Source organism: Pristis pectinata, chromosome 1, assembly GCF_009764475.1.
Source record: "Pristis pectinata isolate sPriPec2 chromosome 1, sPriPec2.1.pri, whole genome shotgun sequence".
NCBI lineage: Eukaryota > Metazoa > Chordata > Chondrichthyes > Rhinopristiformes > Pristidae > Pristis > Pristis pectinata.
In genome coordinates, this window is record NC_067405.1 from 99,641,745 (window position 1) to 99,661,237 (window position 19,493).

The window sequence follows — 19,493 nt, forward strand, 5'->3', positions numbered from 1 at the left end:
TATATTTGTTCCAGTCCATCATAAAAAGAGATTATCTGATCATTATCACACTGATCCTTGTTGGACCTTGGTGTGGGCAAATACCTCAGTATTTCTTATATTACAGCACTGACTCATTTTAGAAATATTGACTGCAAAGCATTTTGGGATACCTTGAAAGGAATGTCAGAGGTGCTATAGAAAGAAGTCGTGTTTTTGCCTTTTGCCTTCTCCAAAAACTTCATTAGCTTGAATTTTATGGTAGTAAAAAGTTCGACACAACATCATGGGCTGAAGGGCCTGCTCCTGTGCTGTATTGCTCTATGTAATTATGTTGAAACTATCAGTGTTTGCCATCAGCAATTGGCAGCAACTGTGGAGTTTCCACATGTGATTTAACACAGAATCCTGAAGTTCCTGTCAACTCTTCCCCAAGCATTATGAATGCACCTTGAAAGAATGAAGGAAAATCAGTTGAACTGATGTGAAATAAAGTGATTCACAAACTAACTCACTCTTAAGTGCTCCTAAAATCTTATGAAATATTGTGTGATACTTCATTGTTGTTAATTATACACAGCCATAATTACTCTTCAGCAATGTGTGTCCTGAAAAGAATTAATTTTGTGTATGTTGTTCCTCACTTAAATATTTCATAATATTATAAATTTACAAATTTTAAATATTAGCATGATCAACAAATTTTCAACTTCTAGCTCAATTGTTGTTCTAACCTTTATTTAGCACACCAAATGATTAATTAGAAATGCATTTTTTAGTCCTCCTTTGCTGTTTGTGATCATTCTTTAATGTGATTGCTTGCTTAATCAGCTCAATAATGCTAGACACCAGGGATCCTTATTGACTGATGACTAACAGCAACAGATGTCAGACAAGGAGAATTTCATACCGCAGAGGTAGATCTCTGCAGGGAGTTTTCTTCAAAGTCGATCCTGAGCATTGTTGCTTTGCTACTGACACCAAATTCTCAGCCAATTTTTTCCTTTATATAGAGGATAATGTAGAACTGTGTATTCTAACTGAGGTTACATTACGGTTTTGGTTTCATTCATCCCTTTTAATTATGTTCCTCATGATAAATATAGAACAGCGTTAGCTTCTTTTCATATATTTAGGCACATCCCTTTTAAATGTTCTGTTAATCTTTCCCATGAAATCTCTCTGCTCTAATACAATACAGAATCTGCTTCCAATCAGAGTACAAATATTCTTGTTACTTGATTCCCCATGTTCACTTCTTCATCCCTAACAGAGAATTAAACTTTGATTTCTGGAGAGGAAATACATTTAAATTTAATTCTTGCATTTGAATTTAAGAAAGAAAAAAATGATAATTCTAATCACGTCTTCAGGATGTTCCAAAATACTTCCCATTGAGCTTACTTCTGAAGTGTGGGCATTGTGTTTATACATGTGAAATCAAGATAGGCTTAAATACAGTCAAGGCGTGAACTGTAAAATTTACTGTAAGTCTAGATAATCTATATTCCTTAAAAGGATCCAATATGACTAGGAGTCATGCCTATGATTACAGTAATGATTTGTAACATATCAAAAGTTAAGATATTTTGCAATCCTTTAATTTAAAATACATAATGAATCGACATTTTTACAGGAGTCACATTACCTGGATATACTCAGTCAGCGAGTTGAAGATTTGTTTGGCCACTGCTAGTGCTTTAGAGAAGTTGCGCTGACCTTGTCCGTCCATAACATCTTTTCCTGAGTAATACCAATAGAAGTCACTGATTGACTCCTGGAATTTAATGAGATGAATTATATTAATGGTTTTTTGGTGAACAAAAGAATATACTTTACATTTCTGCCTTCACTTTTATCAATGCACCATAGAAAGCATCCTATCTGGATGCATCACGGCTTGGTACAGCAACTACTCTGCCCAGGACCACAATAAACTGCAGAGAGTTGTGGACACAGCCCAGCGCGTCATGGAAACCAGTCTCCCCTCCATGGACTCTGTCTATACCTCTCGCTGCCTTGGTGAAGCAGCCAGCATAATCAAAGACCCCACCCACCTGGGTCATTCCCTCTTCTCTCTTCAGGCAGAAGATACAAGAGCCTGAGAGCACATACCACCAGGCTCAAGGACAGCTTCTATCCCACTGTGACAAGACTATTGAACAGTTCCCTTACGTGATGAGATGGACTCTTGACCTCACAATCTACCCTGTTGTGACCTTGCACCTTATTGTCTACCTGCACTGCATTTCCTCTGTAGCTGCGACACTTTACTCTGTACTATTATTGTTTTTACCTGTACTACCTCAATGCACTCTGTACTAACTCAATGTAACTGCACCGTGTAATGAATTGACCTGTATGATCGGTATGCAAGACAAGTGTTTCACTGTACCTTGGTACAAGTGACAATAATAAACCGATACCAATACTAAATAAGGATTTGAGAGTGTTGACATGCTCAGCATTCTGTGTCCCTCTGTTTAGTTGCCAGAAAATTTCAATACATGTAAGATTAGATTAATGGAATTTAGCCTGAAAGCAATGAAATTTTCTTTTTTTTTTGCAAAACAAAATTATATACCAAGGTGATGATTCTTGAATAACTGATTTTTCTACGAGTCAGGAGAACATTTAAAAGAAAATAGTAATTATGGGACTGAGTTGTGACAGTAATGTTATTCAATGAATCACTGAGGACATCAAAAGCTCTTAAAATGAGTCCTACATTTTTCTTTTGAGCCTATCCTTGAATAGTTATTGGCATTCCTTACTGCAGAGATCCACAATTTTGTACTGTGGCATGTGGCCTTGACTGAAAATCTAATCGAGGCTCCCAGTCTATAACATCTGAAAGATCTTTGCACACAGAAAATGAAGAAATACAGCAGAAAATTTTCAATTTTTTCTTTCTGCAGTGGTCACAAATAGGACACCATAAACATCAACCATTTAGTTACAAAATTCATTGCAGAGTTTTGGAATACCTGAAGACGCAGCAAATAGTCAACAGTGCTGATAATTATATTCACTGTAGTTGTGTTTCCTGTTTGAGTTCTCAGGTAATTCTGGAAATCTATGGATTAAAATATTGGAGATTATACAATTAGCTGTCATGTATATAATTTAAGAGTTTATATTCAATTTAAATTTTGAATCACAATCAGCAGCAAAATCTAAGAATAGGATGGCTACTAATAACTGAAAAATAAAAGAGGTCATCAGAGCCCTGAAACAGAAACACTATTCCAAGCTCTGTCACGGCAAGAGATTACCAGGTGGACCGAGGAAAAGATTCAAAGCCTCCTTGAAGATATGTCCCCTTCTCCCTGACCCTTGGGATTCCCTGGTTTTGACTGTTCAAGGTAGAGAAAGAGATTCAATTGAGAACCTCGAGTCCATGCATCAGGAGTCATAGAAGAAGTGTTAATGATGGAAGGAGAGCACCACTTCACAAATCGCCCTATCAGGCACCTAATGCCTGAATGTGGAAGAACCTGTGGTCCCACATTTTCCTCATCTGTCACCTCAGAACCAACAAAACAAGTAAGTCATCACGACCCTAAGGGATTGCTTAAGAAGGAGCTGGAATTTGGCTGCAACCAAGTAGGTTAAACTTCGTACATGAATTAACATAAAATTATCATAATGGACAATGAAGAAATTATCTAATGTAATGGTCCAATATAGTTCCACTTTTCCCTTTGTAAGATCACTTAAAAATGTGCTGTTTTAGTATTCCTTGTACACACTCTCAAGTCCAATTAGTTTAAAGTGAATTGCTATTAATTTGTCAGAAAAAGTAGGTGAGGAACATGTCTTGGATGGCCTGACAGCAGTAAGGCCTTTGAGTTAGAAGCTTCAGAATTCATAGAGGTAGCTTCAGCTCATTGAAACAAATAGGTTTGATGCTGAATGGAAAGATAAAATACTAAAATCTCTAAACTGGAACCCAAACTCTTCCATCTTTAATGGAAGTGGGGTAACCAACACACTCTTTGGAGGTAAATTTTTTAATTAGACTGTGAACCCAAGGTTCTTCTTTCAATTTCAGTATTAGCAGTGGCCTTCCATGGTTCTTACACCACAGCCTGTTGCAAGGAGGCAATTATGCTGCACGGAACAAGGAGTGCCTGTCCAGCGTTGGCCAGGAAGAACAAGAACACTTCTCCACAACCCGATTAGGGATTGGATTCCTCCATGATTATGATATCCTCCAGAGTCCACTTGATCCCTCAAAACCTCCACAGCCTTCTTGTAATCACCTCCACAGATGCTTGGATCACTCATGACTCCTTCACCATTGCCCATCTCTGAACAATCCAGCCCCCACTTCCCCTCTCCACTTCCTTCTTTGGATGTACTTACCCATCTGCTACCTGACCAGTTTCTTGGTTTTCCTACAGCTATGGGTAGTAAATGGGTCCCGGCAATTCTTAAGGAGAATTTCCATTATGCTATGGATCGTTATGGACCAGATACTGATCCATGTCCAGTGTTATTGAAAGAATTAACAAAGGGTTGTGATGCAAGTTAATATTGCTCTGAGATGGCAAGTTAAAGCATTATGATATTCTGCACTGTCTCTTATCAATACTTTGATCCATTTTTAATGAGATTCTCTTGCAGTTAATAGTCTTAACATCAATCTGATGAATATTTCTTTTATACATCCTTTCTGTGTATGTGCCATATCCAGTGAACATAAATATAGCACAAGTTTTCACCACTAGAATTTGTTAAATAAATGGAGGAACTCTATATAAAGCCACCCTTTATACAAGAATTATACCACCGGATATGACACGTCCTAGAAAGAATGTATTGATGGGAACAATCTTGATTCAATTTCTTTTTAATTTTTCATTGAAAGGATTGCATAAGTATGAATTGGAACAACAAACTGCAGATACTGGAAATCCAAAACAGTAGCAAAAAATGCTGGAAGCACTTAGCAGGTCAAGCTGCATCAATGAGAAACAGAGTTGACATTTCAGATCAAGGACCTTTCATCAGAATGGGAAAAGTGAGAAAATGTTTTCAGTTGCAATAGGGAAGAGGTGGTGAGAACAGAAGGACTTTGTGTGATTGGTTGGTGACTTTAAAGACAGGCAGTTAGAGGCAGAAGACAAAGAAAGAAACAAATTAAAACAGAGAGGTACAGATACTATATATCTGTGGCGAGAAAGAAAAAGGATAGTTTTCTGAAATAATTAAATTCAATATCGAGTCCCAAGGGCTAAAACATACCCAGATGGAAAAAGAGAAGCTGTTCCTCAAGTTTATGTTGGACATCACTGTAACAGTGTAGAAAGCCAAAGCCAAGGGTCAGAGTAGGAGTGGGACAAAAAATTAAAGTGACTTGGGATGTTTAGAATTGCCCTTGCAGACTAAACAGGTGTTCTGCAAAGCAATCACCCAATCTGCATTTGGTTTTTATGACATAGAAGGGAACACATTGTGAACAGCAAAAGCAGTGCACTGAAATGAAACAAGTGCAAGTGAATTGCTGTTTCATCAGCAGGTATGGTTTGGATCCTTGGATGTTGGGAAGTAGTAAGAGGTGAAAGGGCAGGTGTTGGATCTCCCGTGGTTTCATGGAAATCATGGAGGGAACAGTTAATTCAGAACGCTGAGGGGAAGGGAAGGGGAAGGGAAGGGGAATGTGTGTTTGGTGGTGGTATCCATTGGTGGTGGTGGAAATTATGGAGCCTGGTCCATTAAGTGTGCAGGCTGGTGTGGTGGAAAGTAAGGACAAAGGGAACGCAGTCTGTGTTCTGGCTGAGGGAGTGGGTGAGAGCAGAAGTGCAGGAAAGCACTATCATGGTTGATAGCCGAGTCACCTATGATGGAGCAGAAATCACTGTTAAGTGAAGTAGGACGTTGCAGACATGGGAAAGTAGCATGCAGGGTTAACTAGCATAAAGTAAAAACACGGAGTAAGACAAAACTGTCCACTAAGTTGCACTTCTGAAGTTGAATTACCAGGTTCAGCAGCACAAGATAAGAAATCTGGGGTTGAGAGGGAAAAATAAATCAGCCATGATCAAGTGGCAGAGCAGACTCAATGGGCCGAATGGCCTAATTCTGCTCCTATGTCTTATGGAAATATGCCCATTGCAATGTTCACACAGAGCTAACTATCCCCACAGGATCATAGTTAGGTATTCAGAGATAGTGGAGCAAGCTAGAGGATGCCTCCAGGGCAGCAGGGCTAGCTCCATAATTGTCTCCAAAGTAGTCCCCATAGCAATGGGGGTCCTGGGCCAGAATGAGGGGCACAAAGACAAAGTTATATAGTAATAATACATCGATGGGGAATGGTGTATATCTGTTGTCTCCAACTAAAAGCCAGTGGTGGGAATAGCTGATTAACAGAACGCGAGCTATGAGACACAGAAGGCCTCTGTAGGAATGTGGTAGCTGGAGATAACAGGCCAGTTTCTGGTGCCATCACCATGGTTACCAAGGCCTTAATTGAACAAAGGGATGCTTTGGTTATCAGACCAATGGACTTCAACCAGAGGCTGGGGTCTATAAGGTATACCATGGGTACGCAAGGAAGATAATGTCAGAAGCAACTGATTTTGTGCCCTGTCACCTTGGGTTGGTTAAGAAGTGATAACTGAATGTCTGCACATTGTTGAGGATACTGCACCTCATCTGTGAACATCTACAAGAGACCCTGACTTGTACTGCTGGGGAGTGAGAATATGGATTGTGTCTTTGAGGTGAATGGGTCTTTCTTCTCCCTTCATTGCAGGTGAATAAATACTTCTTCATTTGATCCAAGTACAGGCTTGTGCAAATGATATTTTTGCTCCACAACAGAAAGAAAAGTGAAAACATCTTAAAGGCATTGGTGTGGAAATACTCAAATGATATGACAGAGGTGGAGAAAGTGGGAGATTGACCAAGATGCAGGGTGGACAGGGATGTAGTTGAGGTGGCAGTGGGCTTTTATCAGTCACTAACTTATCCCCAGATGGAGGTAGAGATATTAGAAAATTCAGAAATATGACTTTTGACTTCCAAAGGCAAACAAACATGATTTTTCATCCATTCCAAATCTTCAGTATTAAACTAGCTTCCTGTTTTCGATAGACAATATATCCAGTGATAGCTGCCAAACCTGTGCCTTCAGGGGCTTAATTATCTCAATTTATTCTTAAATTTATAACTTCTACACATTAATATAGCTTTCCTTACAAGGAGTTAATCAACATATTGGTAAATAATTTTATTGGGAGACTGTTTCACAGACAAAAAGGTTATGGGATGAACAATTTGGTCTTGGTTTTTGCTTGTTAATGACAAACACATATCCTCCTAACATTAGGCAAACTGCTTACACCTAAAAAAATTATACATCACAATATTTTCTCGATTTGTATCAGGTTCTCTTCAATCTTTTGTTGTCAGTGAAAATAAGCTCAGTGCTGTAAATCTTTCTTTTGAATGTTTCAAGTTCATTAGTCAGTCTTCTGTTTCTAATAAAACAACGTCCTCCTGAAGACGCAGATTCTATAATTGCCAGTAATATTTCTGATACATTTTGAATAATGATTGAATAATGATACAGTATTAGATTTGCTTAACCAACTTAAAGCTGAAAATGGATTGTAATGTCCAGGTAGCCATTTTGATAACAGCTCCACACAAAAGCCTTTGGTGAATTATTAATTAAACCTAAATCTTTCATTGTTCCTTTCTTTCTGAAATAAATACTTTTTATGTCTATGCATTTACTGTTTCAGTAAGCATTTCCTATCATTTTAAAAGTTTTCTCCTCCCATATTTGCTATTGGCATTTTTTCTTTGTTGGGTACATTTCATAAGATGCCTATTGGTATTTTGCCCAAGTACATGTTATTCATGCATATGCATTAACAGGGAGTATTGGCAAGCTGCCAGCCATCTGAGGCAATAATATGATCCTGACATAAGGCTGTGTTTTCAGATGTTAGAGAATCTGGGATCGAACTGAACAGTGAGATTCAGACACTGGACAGTTAAACTGATTAAACCAGCAGAGAAACCAACCTTTTCTTTATTAGGCACATTAAAATCAGTTGCAAATTTACTTAATTAGTTTTTCCTCCATTTATCACCTTGTCACAAGGTGTGCTATCATTTGCAAATTTCACAACACACCAAGCGTTACCTTTCTTCAAGTTACTAATTAATACAGTCAGGGAGGCAAAGCAGACCCCATTCAGTGTTTCACAGAGGGGAAAGCAGATCACACTGACTAATGCAGAATTATAAAACATCATTATGGAGCATTTAAAGCCACATCATACCATGAATAATTGATGTACAAACATTATTACTTTTACTGAATCAACTGATCCACAAAATTTAACTTTTTGACAGCAACACAGTTCTGAGAATATTGCAAATGAATGTTTGTTCCTAATAAGTTTCTTTCCTATCTACCAAATAAAAACGTGGAAATTAAATTTGTATCTCCTCTGCTTTAATTTCTCTCTCAAGTACTTGAGCTCATTTTGATGCACATCAGCTGATAGTTGAACTGAACTTACCATCATTATGTCCCTCACACAGCAGTTGCAAAAAACGAAACAAATCCCGAGTAAATTCATCATTCTGCAACACCTTGTCACCTGGGGAGGTTGGAGAAAAATGAGAGGCTTACTGTTAAATATACTTCTGTGCTAGAACCCATTTGTAATCAGTACTTAATAAATGATGAATTTTCACATCATTAAAAGATACTATAAAATAAAATTACATCACAGTGTTTTAAGTTGTGTTATTGTTTTTATTTTCAAATTCGTTATATTTTTGTGTTAGAACATTTTGTGAACAGACTCATTTTAGATTTTATAGTCAATTTAAACATTTTTCTTGCACATTCACATACAGGCTTATTTTCTTTCTTTTATGTATTAACAGGTTAAAATGACAATAAAAACAAATGCAATGCTAATGCAAATACACACTTCGAATATTGATGTTGTTAAAAAAAACACATACAAAGCTCTAAAGCACACCCACACAGCATCCACAAGAATTTAAAATTAAATCCAAACATGTTAAGAAAATCATAACCTTTATACTTAATCTTATTTTATAATGCATTCCTCATTGACAAACATCAAATACTGTCTTGTAAGAATTATAATGAACAAGCATTTTCATGTTATACTCAATGCAAGTCACATAATAAGCAGTTTCAATGGACCAGAAAAAAACCTCTCTACTAGCATCCATTGGCCATTAAAGAATGATAATTCCCATTTTTAAAAAATATGAATCATGGATTAGTACTTTTTCTGGTCCACATTTGGTCATTTTTGCCATTCAAAAATATCCAAACCATGTATTTACCATGTTCGCGAACAATGACTGTGGATCAATGGTTTAAAGGTTCAAGGGAGGAGAAAAGAATCTGAGTAAATGATTTATTAATAAATTATACCAAATAAAATAACAAAACATTAGCTATAACAATATGAACTTGCAAGACAAGTTAAATTCAACAATGAGAATGTAATAATTATAAAATAATGAAGGTACAATTACAGAACAGCAGTTTGTAGGAAATAATGTGTTAACATTTCTTTACTTCTGCTGGATAAACTTGTTACTGTTCCGATAACATGATAAAAGATTCAGTTCTTACGTGTTCCATCTTCAGTCACCATTCCCAAACCTTCTGCTTTGTTTTGTCTCTCAAAGGCATTCAAGTCAAGGATGCTAAAATTGCATAAATGAAAGAAATGATCCAAGTGCAAAAGTTGCCTTTCTTATGGAGAGATTGAGAAATTATTAGATTAGGCTGTTCTTAAAATGATATTCAATTTCTCACCACATTAAAGACCTTATTGAAAGGAATTATAACTAAATAGCACAGGGATGGGACTTTCCAAAAACCCCCCTGGAGTGTCTGCTGCATCCAAATTCACATTTCACAATCCAAGATGACACTTGGCTGGCTCAGATATTTGTATTATTTAGTCTTGGAGGGCACAACAATTTTATTGTCCATCTCTATTTATCCTGAAATTGTGGTGGGCTGCCCTCTTGATCTGCTGTAACTGGATGGTCACTATAGAGGCAGTTCAAAGTCAACCAAGTTGGTGACACATATTGACTGTAATGTGGCGACTCACCGTCTAGTCGGGCGAACCGGCTCGGCAGTCGGGTCGCGCGGCGTCGGAGCGACGAGGCCCAAGATGGCGGCGGGCCTCGTCTTTCCGAGCGACGGGGAGAACCTGCGCGCGGGAAAGTCCTGATGACGTAGGACTTACGTCATTGCCGGTTTTTTTGGGCGGGAGTTTTTCTCCCTTAAAGGGCCCGCACAAGGCGGGAAAATAAACCAGTTCTGTTTGGCAATCCTCCGAGTAGAGTCTTGTTTTATTCCGCGGTAGCAACCGCTACATTGGTGACCCCGACGGTCCAAACGGCTTTTGGACCCGCGAAATGGACGACAGCGCAGCAGCCAACGCAGTGGCCCTCAAGCTGCCCACCTTTTGGACACTTCGGCCCAGCGTCTGGTTTGACCAGGCTGAAGCGCAATTCCACCTTCGGCAGATCACCTCCGACTCCACGAAGTACTACCATGTGGTTAGCTCTCTGGACCAGGAGACAGCCGCCCAGGTTGGAGACTTCATCCAGTCGCCTCCGGAGGAAGATAAGTACCCGGCTTTCAAAGATCTTTTGATCCGGACCTTCGGCCTCTCCCGTCGTGAGCGCGCCGCCCGCCTGCTTCATCTGGATGGCCTGGGGGACAGATCCCCATCCGCCCTAATGAATGAGATGCTGGCATTGGCCGAGGGACACAAGCCATGCCTGATGTTCGAACAGGCCTTCCTCGAACAGCTCCCCGATGACATCCACTTGTTGTTAGCTGATGCCGACTTCAGCAACCCCCGTGAGGTGGCCGCCTGGGCAGATGTCCTGTGGAGGGCCAAGCGCGAGAGCGGTTCGTCCGTCAGTCAAATCACCAGGCCGCGAGCCCAACGCCTGCCTCGCCCGGCCCCAGCAACCGAGCAGCCACGCCCCAGGAACGCAGACGACGACATGGGTGACCAGCTGTGCTTCTACCATCAGAGGTGGGGTGCGGAGGCCCGTCGATGCCGCCCACCCTGCAAGTTTCAGGGAAACGCCAGGGCCAGCCGCCGCTGATGGCTACGGCGGCTGGCCGCCGACAGAGCCTCCTCTTCGTTCAGGACAAGAAATCTGGACGGCATTTCCTCGTTGATACTGGAGCGGAGGTCAGTATTTTGCCCCCGACAGGCCGCGACACTCGTGACAGGCCACCAGGTCCTCTACTCAATGCCGCCAACGGTACAACGATACGGTCTTTCGGCACCCGTACGCTTCAATTACACTTTGGCGGCAGCCGTTTTACCTGGACCTTTACCCTTGCCACCGTCGCCCGACCACTCCTAGGCGCCGATTTCCTTTGGGCCCACAACCTGTTAGTCGACCTGCGAAGGAAGTGGTTAGTCCACTCTAGCACTCTCCGGACCTATCCCCTGGGAGAAATCAGCCCACCAGCCCCGCGCCTGGACTCCATTACCCTTTCTGGCGACGATTTCGCCAAGCTCCTAGCCGAATTCCCATCGATTTTGGCACCTTTGTTTACCAATTCTCGGCCCATACATGGGGTACGACACCACATCATTACCACAGGGCCACCCCTTCATGCCCGAGCACGACGATTACCTCCAGACAAGCTCCGCCTGGCAAAGGAAGAGTTCCATCACATGGAGGAGCTGGGGATTGTTCGCAGGTCAGACAGCCCCTGGGCCTCCCCCCTGCACATGGTCCCCAAAGCCACCGGAGGGTGGAGGCCCTGCGGCGACTACCGCAGGCTGAATGACGCCACCACCCCGGACCGCTATCCCATCCCTCACATCCAGGACTTCGCAGCGAACTTACACGGGGCCCGCATCTTTTCCAAAGTGGACCTCGTTAGGGGATACCACCAAATCCCGGTCCATCCGGATGACGTCCCCAAAACTGCGATTATCACCCCATTCGGCCTGTTCGAATTCCTTCGGATGCCGTTCGGCCTTAAGAACGCCGCGCAGACCTTCCAGCGGCTGATGGACGCGGTAGGCCGAGACCTGGACTTCGTGTTCATTTACTTGGACGACATACTGATCGCCAGCCGTAACCGCCAGGAACACCTTTCCCACCTCCGCCAGCTGTATTCCCGCCTCCGCGATTTCGGCCTCACGATTAACCCGTCCAAGTGCCAATTCGGACTTGACTCTATCGATTTCCTCGGCCACAAAATCACCAGCGACGGGGCAACACCCCTACCCGCCAAGGTGGATGCTATCCGCCATTTTGCCCGCCCCGACACAGTCAAAGGCCTACAGGAATTCCTTGGGATGGTCAACTTTTACCATCGTTTCATCCCTGCAGCAGCCCGTATCATGCACCCTCTGTTCTCGCTGCTGGCTGGTAAGGGCAAGGACATCACCTGGACTGACGAGGCTGTGGCTGCTTTCGTTAAGGCCAAAGACGCCCTGGCAGACGCCACGATGCTGGTACACCCTAGGACTGACGTCCCGACTGCCCTCACGGTAGACGCGTCCAACACCGCGGTGGGTGGGGTACTGGAACAGCTACTCGAAGGCCGCTGGCAACCCTTGGCATTTTTCAGCAAACACCTTAGACCGCCCAAACTGAAGTACAGCGCTTTTGATCGGGAACTTCTAGCGCTGTATCTGGCGGTCCGGCATTTCCGATACTTTCTAGAAGGCAGGCCTTTCACCGCTTTCACCGATCATAAGCCTCTGTCCTTTGCCTTCTCCAAAGTCTCCGATCCCTGGTCAGCTCGTCAGCAGAGACATTTATCCTACATTTCCGAGTTCACAACTGACATCCAACATGTCTCCGGAAAGGATAATGTCGTTGCTGATGCACTTTCCAGACCAACCATCCACAACCTATCCTTGGGTGTCGACTACACGGCCCTGGCTGACGCACAGCAAGCCGACGACGAACTGCCCAGCTACAGAACCGCAGTCTCGGGTCTGCAGCTCCGAGATTTCTTGGTTGGTCCAGGTCAGCGGACCCTACTTTGCGACGTTGCGACTGGTCAGCCCCGCCCTATTGTCCCTGCAGCCTGGCGGAGATGCGTTTTTGACTCGGTACATGGGTTGGCGCACCCATCCATCAGATCTACTGTCCGACTGGTCGCCAGCAAGTTTGTCTGGCATGGCCTGCGCAAACAGGTCAGTGAGTGGGCCAGGACTTGTCTGCACTGCCAGACGTCAAAAATCCAGCGACACACCAAGGTCCCACCACAGCAGTTCGAGCCTACCCGTAGGAGGTTCGACCACATACACGTCGACCTCGTGGGCCCTCTGCCGGTTTCAAGAGGAGCCCGGTACCTCCTTACCATCGTGGACCGGTTCACGAGGTGGCCTGAGGCAACCCCCCTGACTGACATCACAACTGATTCCTGCGCCCGAGCGCTGCTCACAACTTGGGTCTCACGTTTTGGCGTTCCGGCCCACATCACTTCAGACAGAGGCACCCAATTCACTTCCAGTCTCTGGGCTGCATTAGCGAACCTGCTAGGGACACAGCTGCACACCACCACGGCCTACCATCCTCAATCAAACGGGTTGGTGGAACGTTTTCACCGCCATCTAAAATCGGCCTTGATGGCCCGCCTGAAGGGTCCTAACTGGGTTGACGAGCTGCCTTGGGTCCTGCTCGGCATACGCACTGCCCCCAAAGAAGACCTCCGCACTTCGTCAGCTGAGCTTGTATACGGGGCGCCACTAGTTGTCCCCGGGGATTTCATACCTGCCCTTCAGGACCAAGGGGAACAACCCCCAGCAGTTCTACAAAGACTGCGCGAGAAGCTCGGCGCCTTGGCCCCGATTCCCACCTCATGGCACGGTCAAGCCCCATCCTGCCAGCCCAAGGAACTACGGGACTGTAAGTTTGTTTTCGTTCGCAGGGGCACACCTCGGGTGCCATTGCAACGACCATATGAGGGACCGTTCCGAGTCATACGGAATAACGGATCCACTTTTATTTTGGACATTGGAGGCAGGGAACAGGTTTTCACGGCGGACCGCCTCAAACCGGCCCATTTGGATCTGCAACAGCCTGTCGAGGTTGCCACGCCACGACGCAGAGGCCGCCCCCCTAAGCGGCAGCTGGCACAGCCCACGGACCTTGGGGACTGTCTCGCCGGTTCTGGGGGGGGTTGTGTGGCGACTCACCGTCTAGTCGGGCGAACCGGCTCGGCAGTCGGGTCGCGCGGCGTCGGAGCGACGAGGCCCAAGATGGCGGCGGGCCTCGTCTTTCCGAGCGACGGGGAGAACCCGCGCGCGGGAAAGTCCTGATGACGTAGGACTTACGTCATTGCCGGTTTTTTTGGGCGGGAGTTTTTCTCCCTTAAAGGGCCCGCACAAGGCGGGAAAATAAACCAGTTCTGTTTGGCAATCCTCCGAGTAGAGTCTTGTTTTATTCCGTGGTAGCAACCGCTACAGTAAGCACATTCTCTTCCCTCAAGACTAAAGGATATTAATAAACTGAAAAGTAAAAGAAAACTACAGATGCTAAAAATCTGAAATAAAACTATAAAATTGTTTTAAATACTCAGCAGGTCACGCAGCATCTGTGGAGAGAGAAACAATGGTCACCTCTACATTGGAGAAACCAAACGTAGATTGAGTGACAGGTTTACAGAACATCTCTGTTGTTCAGTCTACAAATCTGACTCTAAGCTTGCAGTTGCCTGTGTCTTTATTGCTCTATCCACTACCATTCTGACTTCTTTTTGGCCTCTTATATGTTTCCAATAAAGTCCAATTTAAGCTCAAGGAATAGTGCTTCATTTTCTAACCAGGCCTACTCTTGGGACTCAGCATTGAATGGAACAATTTCAGATCACCAGCCTTTCTTGCATCAGTGCAGGTCAGTTTTGAGGTAAGATCATCAACCTGTAACATCAACTCAGCTTTATTTATCCTCCACAGATGCCACCTAATTTGCTGGGCTTTTCTGATATTCTCCTTTATTCCAAGTTTCTGACAACTGTTGCATTCTGTATCTGGCATTTCCTGCACATGATTCTCTGTCCACTGTTCTCGTTCAACTCCCTCTACTTACATCATCTCCAGATAGATCAGCTGCCATTAACAAGCCTTATTCACCCTTTCTCAGATGACACAGAACTGAGTCATCCATTTTCTCTTTGTCTCCACTCTATCAAAGACACTTCATTTGTTCTTTTCACTCTTCCTCTTTCTATGCAATTTAAAACAGGTTTTGCTTTCTAACATTTCCTGGTTCTAATGAAAGGTAATCAAACCTGAAATATTAAATCTGCTTGTCATGCCATACCTGCTACAATTTAATAAACCCAGTTGTTTTTGCACTATTGCAGCTGCTTTTTGATCATTTTTACTGTTAGGTGTTTTAATCATATGTCCTAATGTAAATAAATCATATTCAAATTCTTAAATATGGGGCCCGAACTTACGTTCTATGGAGTATCATACAGTGCTCCAAAATATTACATTAAAGAAGACATATTTACAGTGACTGATATTGTTTCTTGACTAGAATAACACGATTTTCAACCTGGATATGCAAAACAAATGCTATAATTTGTGATATGACTATATGTAAATTCCAAGGAAATATGAATCTTAGTGTGTTTTTTTTAAATTATAAAACTTATCATTTTCAGAACTTCCACATTTCAGGGAAATTCTGAACTTGATTGCACTTCTGTTGAAAAACATCCCAATTGACATATTTTCCCTGCAAGCTCAAGTCCCCTTGTGGATTGTTTTATAATGACTTAGTTAGGGTAGGGATTTTTGGACCAAGAATGGATGGATTTGAATACTCCATCTATTGTGAAACTGTTATGATTATGTTTAGCAGGGCAGCTTTTATGCTCCTGGACCATTAATCTACAGAATATAATTTCAAATCTCAGCAGTTCGGAAATTTTGAAGCTGCAACAACAAAGTACCAATAAAAGTGACCACAAACAGGCAACATTCACTGATGTGCTCCACACTACACCAATATAAATGCCTCTTAACACCTTCTTATATGATTCTACAGAACATTCACAATGTATCAAACTGCTGCACACTGGTACTAAAAGGTCCACTGCAACCTTCTTAGAAAAACTGGGGAATAAATAAAAGGTATGCTGAAAACCATTCAGGTGAAATCTTACCTTTACTCTGAGAACAAAGACTTAAGAATTGTGTGAATATGCATGACTATATGCAAACTAACATACAAGATAATTATGGAGAAGGATAGGACTGGTCCTAGGGTTAAGATTCTAAACTGGAGGAAGGCCAATTTTGATGGCATCAGAAGGGACCTGGCAGGCGTGGACTGGGATAGGTTGTTTTCCGGCAAAGAGATGCTTAGTAAGTGGGAGGCCTTCAAAAGTGAAATATTGAGAGTACTGAATCTGTATGTTCCTGTTGGAATAAAAGGCAAGGCTAACAGGTTTAGGGAACCTTGGTTATCGAGGGATATTGAGGTCCTGGCAAAGAAAAAGAAGGAGGTGTATATCAGGTATAGGCAGTTAGGATCAAATGAGGTGCTTGAGGAGTATAAGGAAATGCAAGATAACACTTAAGAGAGAAATCAGGAGGGCTAAAAGAGGCCATGGGGTTGCTCTGGCAGATAAGGTGAAAGAGAATCCTAAGAGTTTGTATAGCTATATTAAGAGCAAAAGGATAGTAAGGGACAAAATTGGTCCTCTTGAACATCAGCGTGGTCATCTATGCGTGGAGCCTAAAGAGATGGGGGAGATCTTTAAATTAATTTTTTGTGTCTGTATTTACTTGAGAAACAGACACAGAGTCTATAGAATTGAGGAAAAAGAGTAGTGAGGTCATGGATCGCATCCGGATTATGGAAGAGGAGGTGCTGGCTATCTTGAAGCAAATGAAGGTGGATAAATCCCCAGGGCCTGACAAGGTGTCCCCTCAGACCTTGTGAGAGGCTAGTGCAGAAATTGCAGGGGCCCTGGCAGAGATATTTAGAACGTCCTTAGCCACAGGTAACGTGCCAAAGGACTGGAGGATAGCTAATATTGTTTCATTGTTTAAGAAAGGCTCCAAGAATAAGCTGGGAAATTTTAGACTGGTGATCCTGACGTCAGTCGTGGGTAAATTATCGGAAAGTATTCTGAGGGACAGGATATATAAATACTTGGATAGACAGGGCCTGATTAGGGATAGTCAACATGGCTTTGTGTGTGGCAGGTCATGTCTAACCAATCTTACACAGTTTTTCAAGGAGGTTACCAGTAAGGATGATGAGGGAAAGGCGGTGGATGTTGTCTACACGGACTTCAGCAAGGCCTTTCACAAAGCCCTGCATGTGAGGCTGCTCCAGAAGGTTAAGTTGCTTGGCATCCAGGATGAAGTAGTCAATTGGATTCAACGGTAGCTTAGAGGGAGAAGTCAGGAGTGGTAGTAGACGGTTGTCCCACTGATTGGAGGCCTGTGACTAGTGGTGTGCCACAGGGATTGGTGCTGGGTCTGTTGTTGTTTATCATCTATATTAATGATTTAGATGATAATGTGATGAACTGGATTTGCAGATGACACCAAGATTGGGGGCATAGTGGACAGCGAGGAAGGCTTTCAATGCTTGCAAATAGATCTGGACCAGCTGGGAAAATGGGCTGAAAAATGGCAGATGGAATTTAATGCAGACAATTATGAGGTGATGCACTTTGAGAGGACAAACCAGGGTAAGACTTGCACAGTGAATGGTAGGGCACTGAGGTGTGCGGTAGAACAAAGGGATCTGGGAATACAGATCCATAATTCCTTGAAAGTGGCGTCACAGGTAGATTGGGTTGTAAAGAGAGCATTTGGCACATTGGTCTTCATAAATCAGGGCAACTAGTACAAGAGTCGGGACGTTATGTTGAAGTTGTATAAGAAGTTGGTGAGGCCGAATTTAGAGTATTGTGTGCATTTCTGGTCACCTACCCACAGGAAATATATCAATAAGCTTGAAAGAGTGCAGAGAAAATTTACACGGATATCGCTGGGGCTTGAGTTATAGGGAAAGGTTGAATAAGTTAGGACTTTATTCTCTGGAGCACAGGAGAATGAGGGGAGATCTTATAGAGGTACACAAAATTATGAGGGATATAGATAGGGTGAATGCATGCAGGCTTTTTCCCCTCAGGTTGGGTGAGACTAGAACTAGAGGTCATAGGTTTAGGGTGAAAGGTGAAATATTTAAGGGGAATGCGAGGGGGAACTACTTCACTCAGAGGGTGGTGTGAGTGTGGAATGAGCTGCCAGCTGAAGTGGTGGATGTGGGTTCAATTATAACACCCAAGAGAAGTTTGGATAGGTGCATGGACGAGAGAGGTATGGAGGGCTATGGTCCAGGTGCAGGTAGATGGAACTAGGCAGAAAACCAGGCCGGCGTGGACTAGATGGGCCAAAGGGCCCCTTTCTGTGCTGTAGTGCTCTATGACTCTATACCAACAGGAAGGGGTTTGCAAATTCAGCGTAACCACATGCATGTATAACTAATTTTGTTCTTTTACCTGCAGGATCGCATTAATCCAGAGAGACTCCTGAAAAAACCACTTTCCTTCTTATCCTTCAAATAGTCCAACATTATCTAAAGAAAAAGTGTTATGTTATTTGTATATAAATAATTAGCAAATATGCTGTATTTTTGTTAATCTCCATGGGCTATGCTAAATAAATGCAACCAGTAGTTTCCTTCCACACTTTATCAATCCTATCATGCAGTGACTTGTTTAGAGCCAACTTCATGGCTAATTTTCTTTATGTTAGTTTCCTTTTTTTTACTATTAATGTCTTAAATATAATAGTTTTTGTGCACAGATAAATAAATCAGCATACTTGAAAATAAGGCAGTATTTTAACTTTATTTGAACTAATATGGAGGCTTTAATTGCAAAGATTGCTTTACCCGCTGGACGTCAGGGTTGCCACCATTCAGAATGGCAATACCAAGCTTCAAGCTTGTGGTCACCATGGGGCTTAATGCACCTGTTAAAACAATATACAGTTATGAAGGATAATGGCAAAGACAGGCATAAAGTAGTTAAATTAACACACCAATAATAGAACAACATAATAAGTTGTATTCATCCATTCCTTATACTTCAACCACAAAACACAATCCATATTCACAAGCGCTTTAGCAATATGGAAGATAAGGGTGCAGCCAATAGGTAAACAATCTGGCTTGGTGTCCTGTTACCATGGTTATACTCTACCTTTGCTTGCACTAATCATTTGCAGAACCATCTCAGCTGCAGCACGCTGGTGAAGCCTTGCTTGCTGGTAAAGTGTCATCTGTTTCTCCATTTCCTTTTCCTTGCGGAACACAAAATACAAACAATTTTATTGCATGTTACCAGGAAATATTCAGCTTTCAAGTCTGTGATAAAAGAGATATTTTATAATAGTTTGTAATAATTCATAATGAAGAAGAAATATAACAAGAATCATTTTTATCTGTAC

The 19,493-nt window shown here is 42.7% G+C and overlaps 1 protein-coding gene across 1 annotated transcript in view; it reads right to left on the reverse strand.

Annotated features, from left to right (window-relative positions):
- Nucleotides 1-19,493, reverse strand: part of ryr3 (ryanodine receptor 3) — a 266,715-nt gene that overhangs the window by 38,347 nt on the left and 208,875 nt on the right. Inside the window, 8 exon segments of the mRNA XM_052015084.1 lie at nt 1,628-1,756; nt 2,967-3,055; nt 8,526-8,606; nt 9,334-9,351; nt 9,629-9,702; nt 18,542-18,618; nt 18,937-19,016; nt 19,247-19,346. Coding sequence (XP_051871044.1) covers nt 1,628-1,756; nt 2,967-3,055; nt 8,526-8,606; nt 9,334-9,351; nt 9,629-9,702; nt 18,542-18,618; nt 18,937-19,016; nt 19,247-19,346 — 648 coding nt within the window.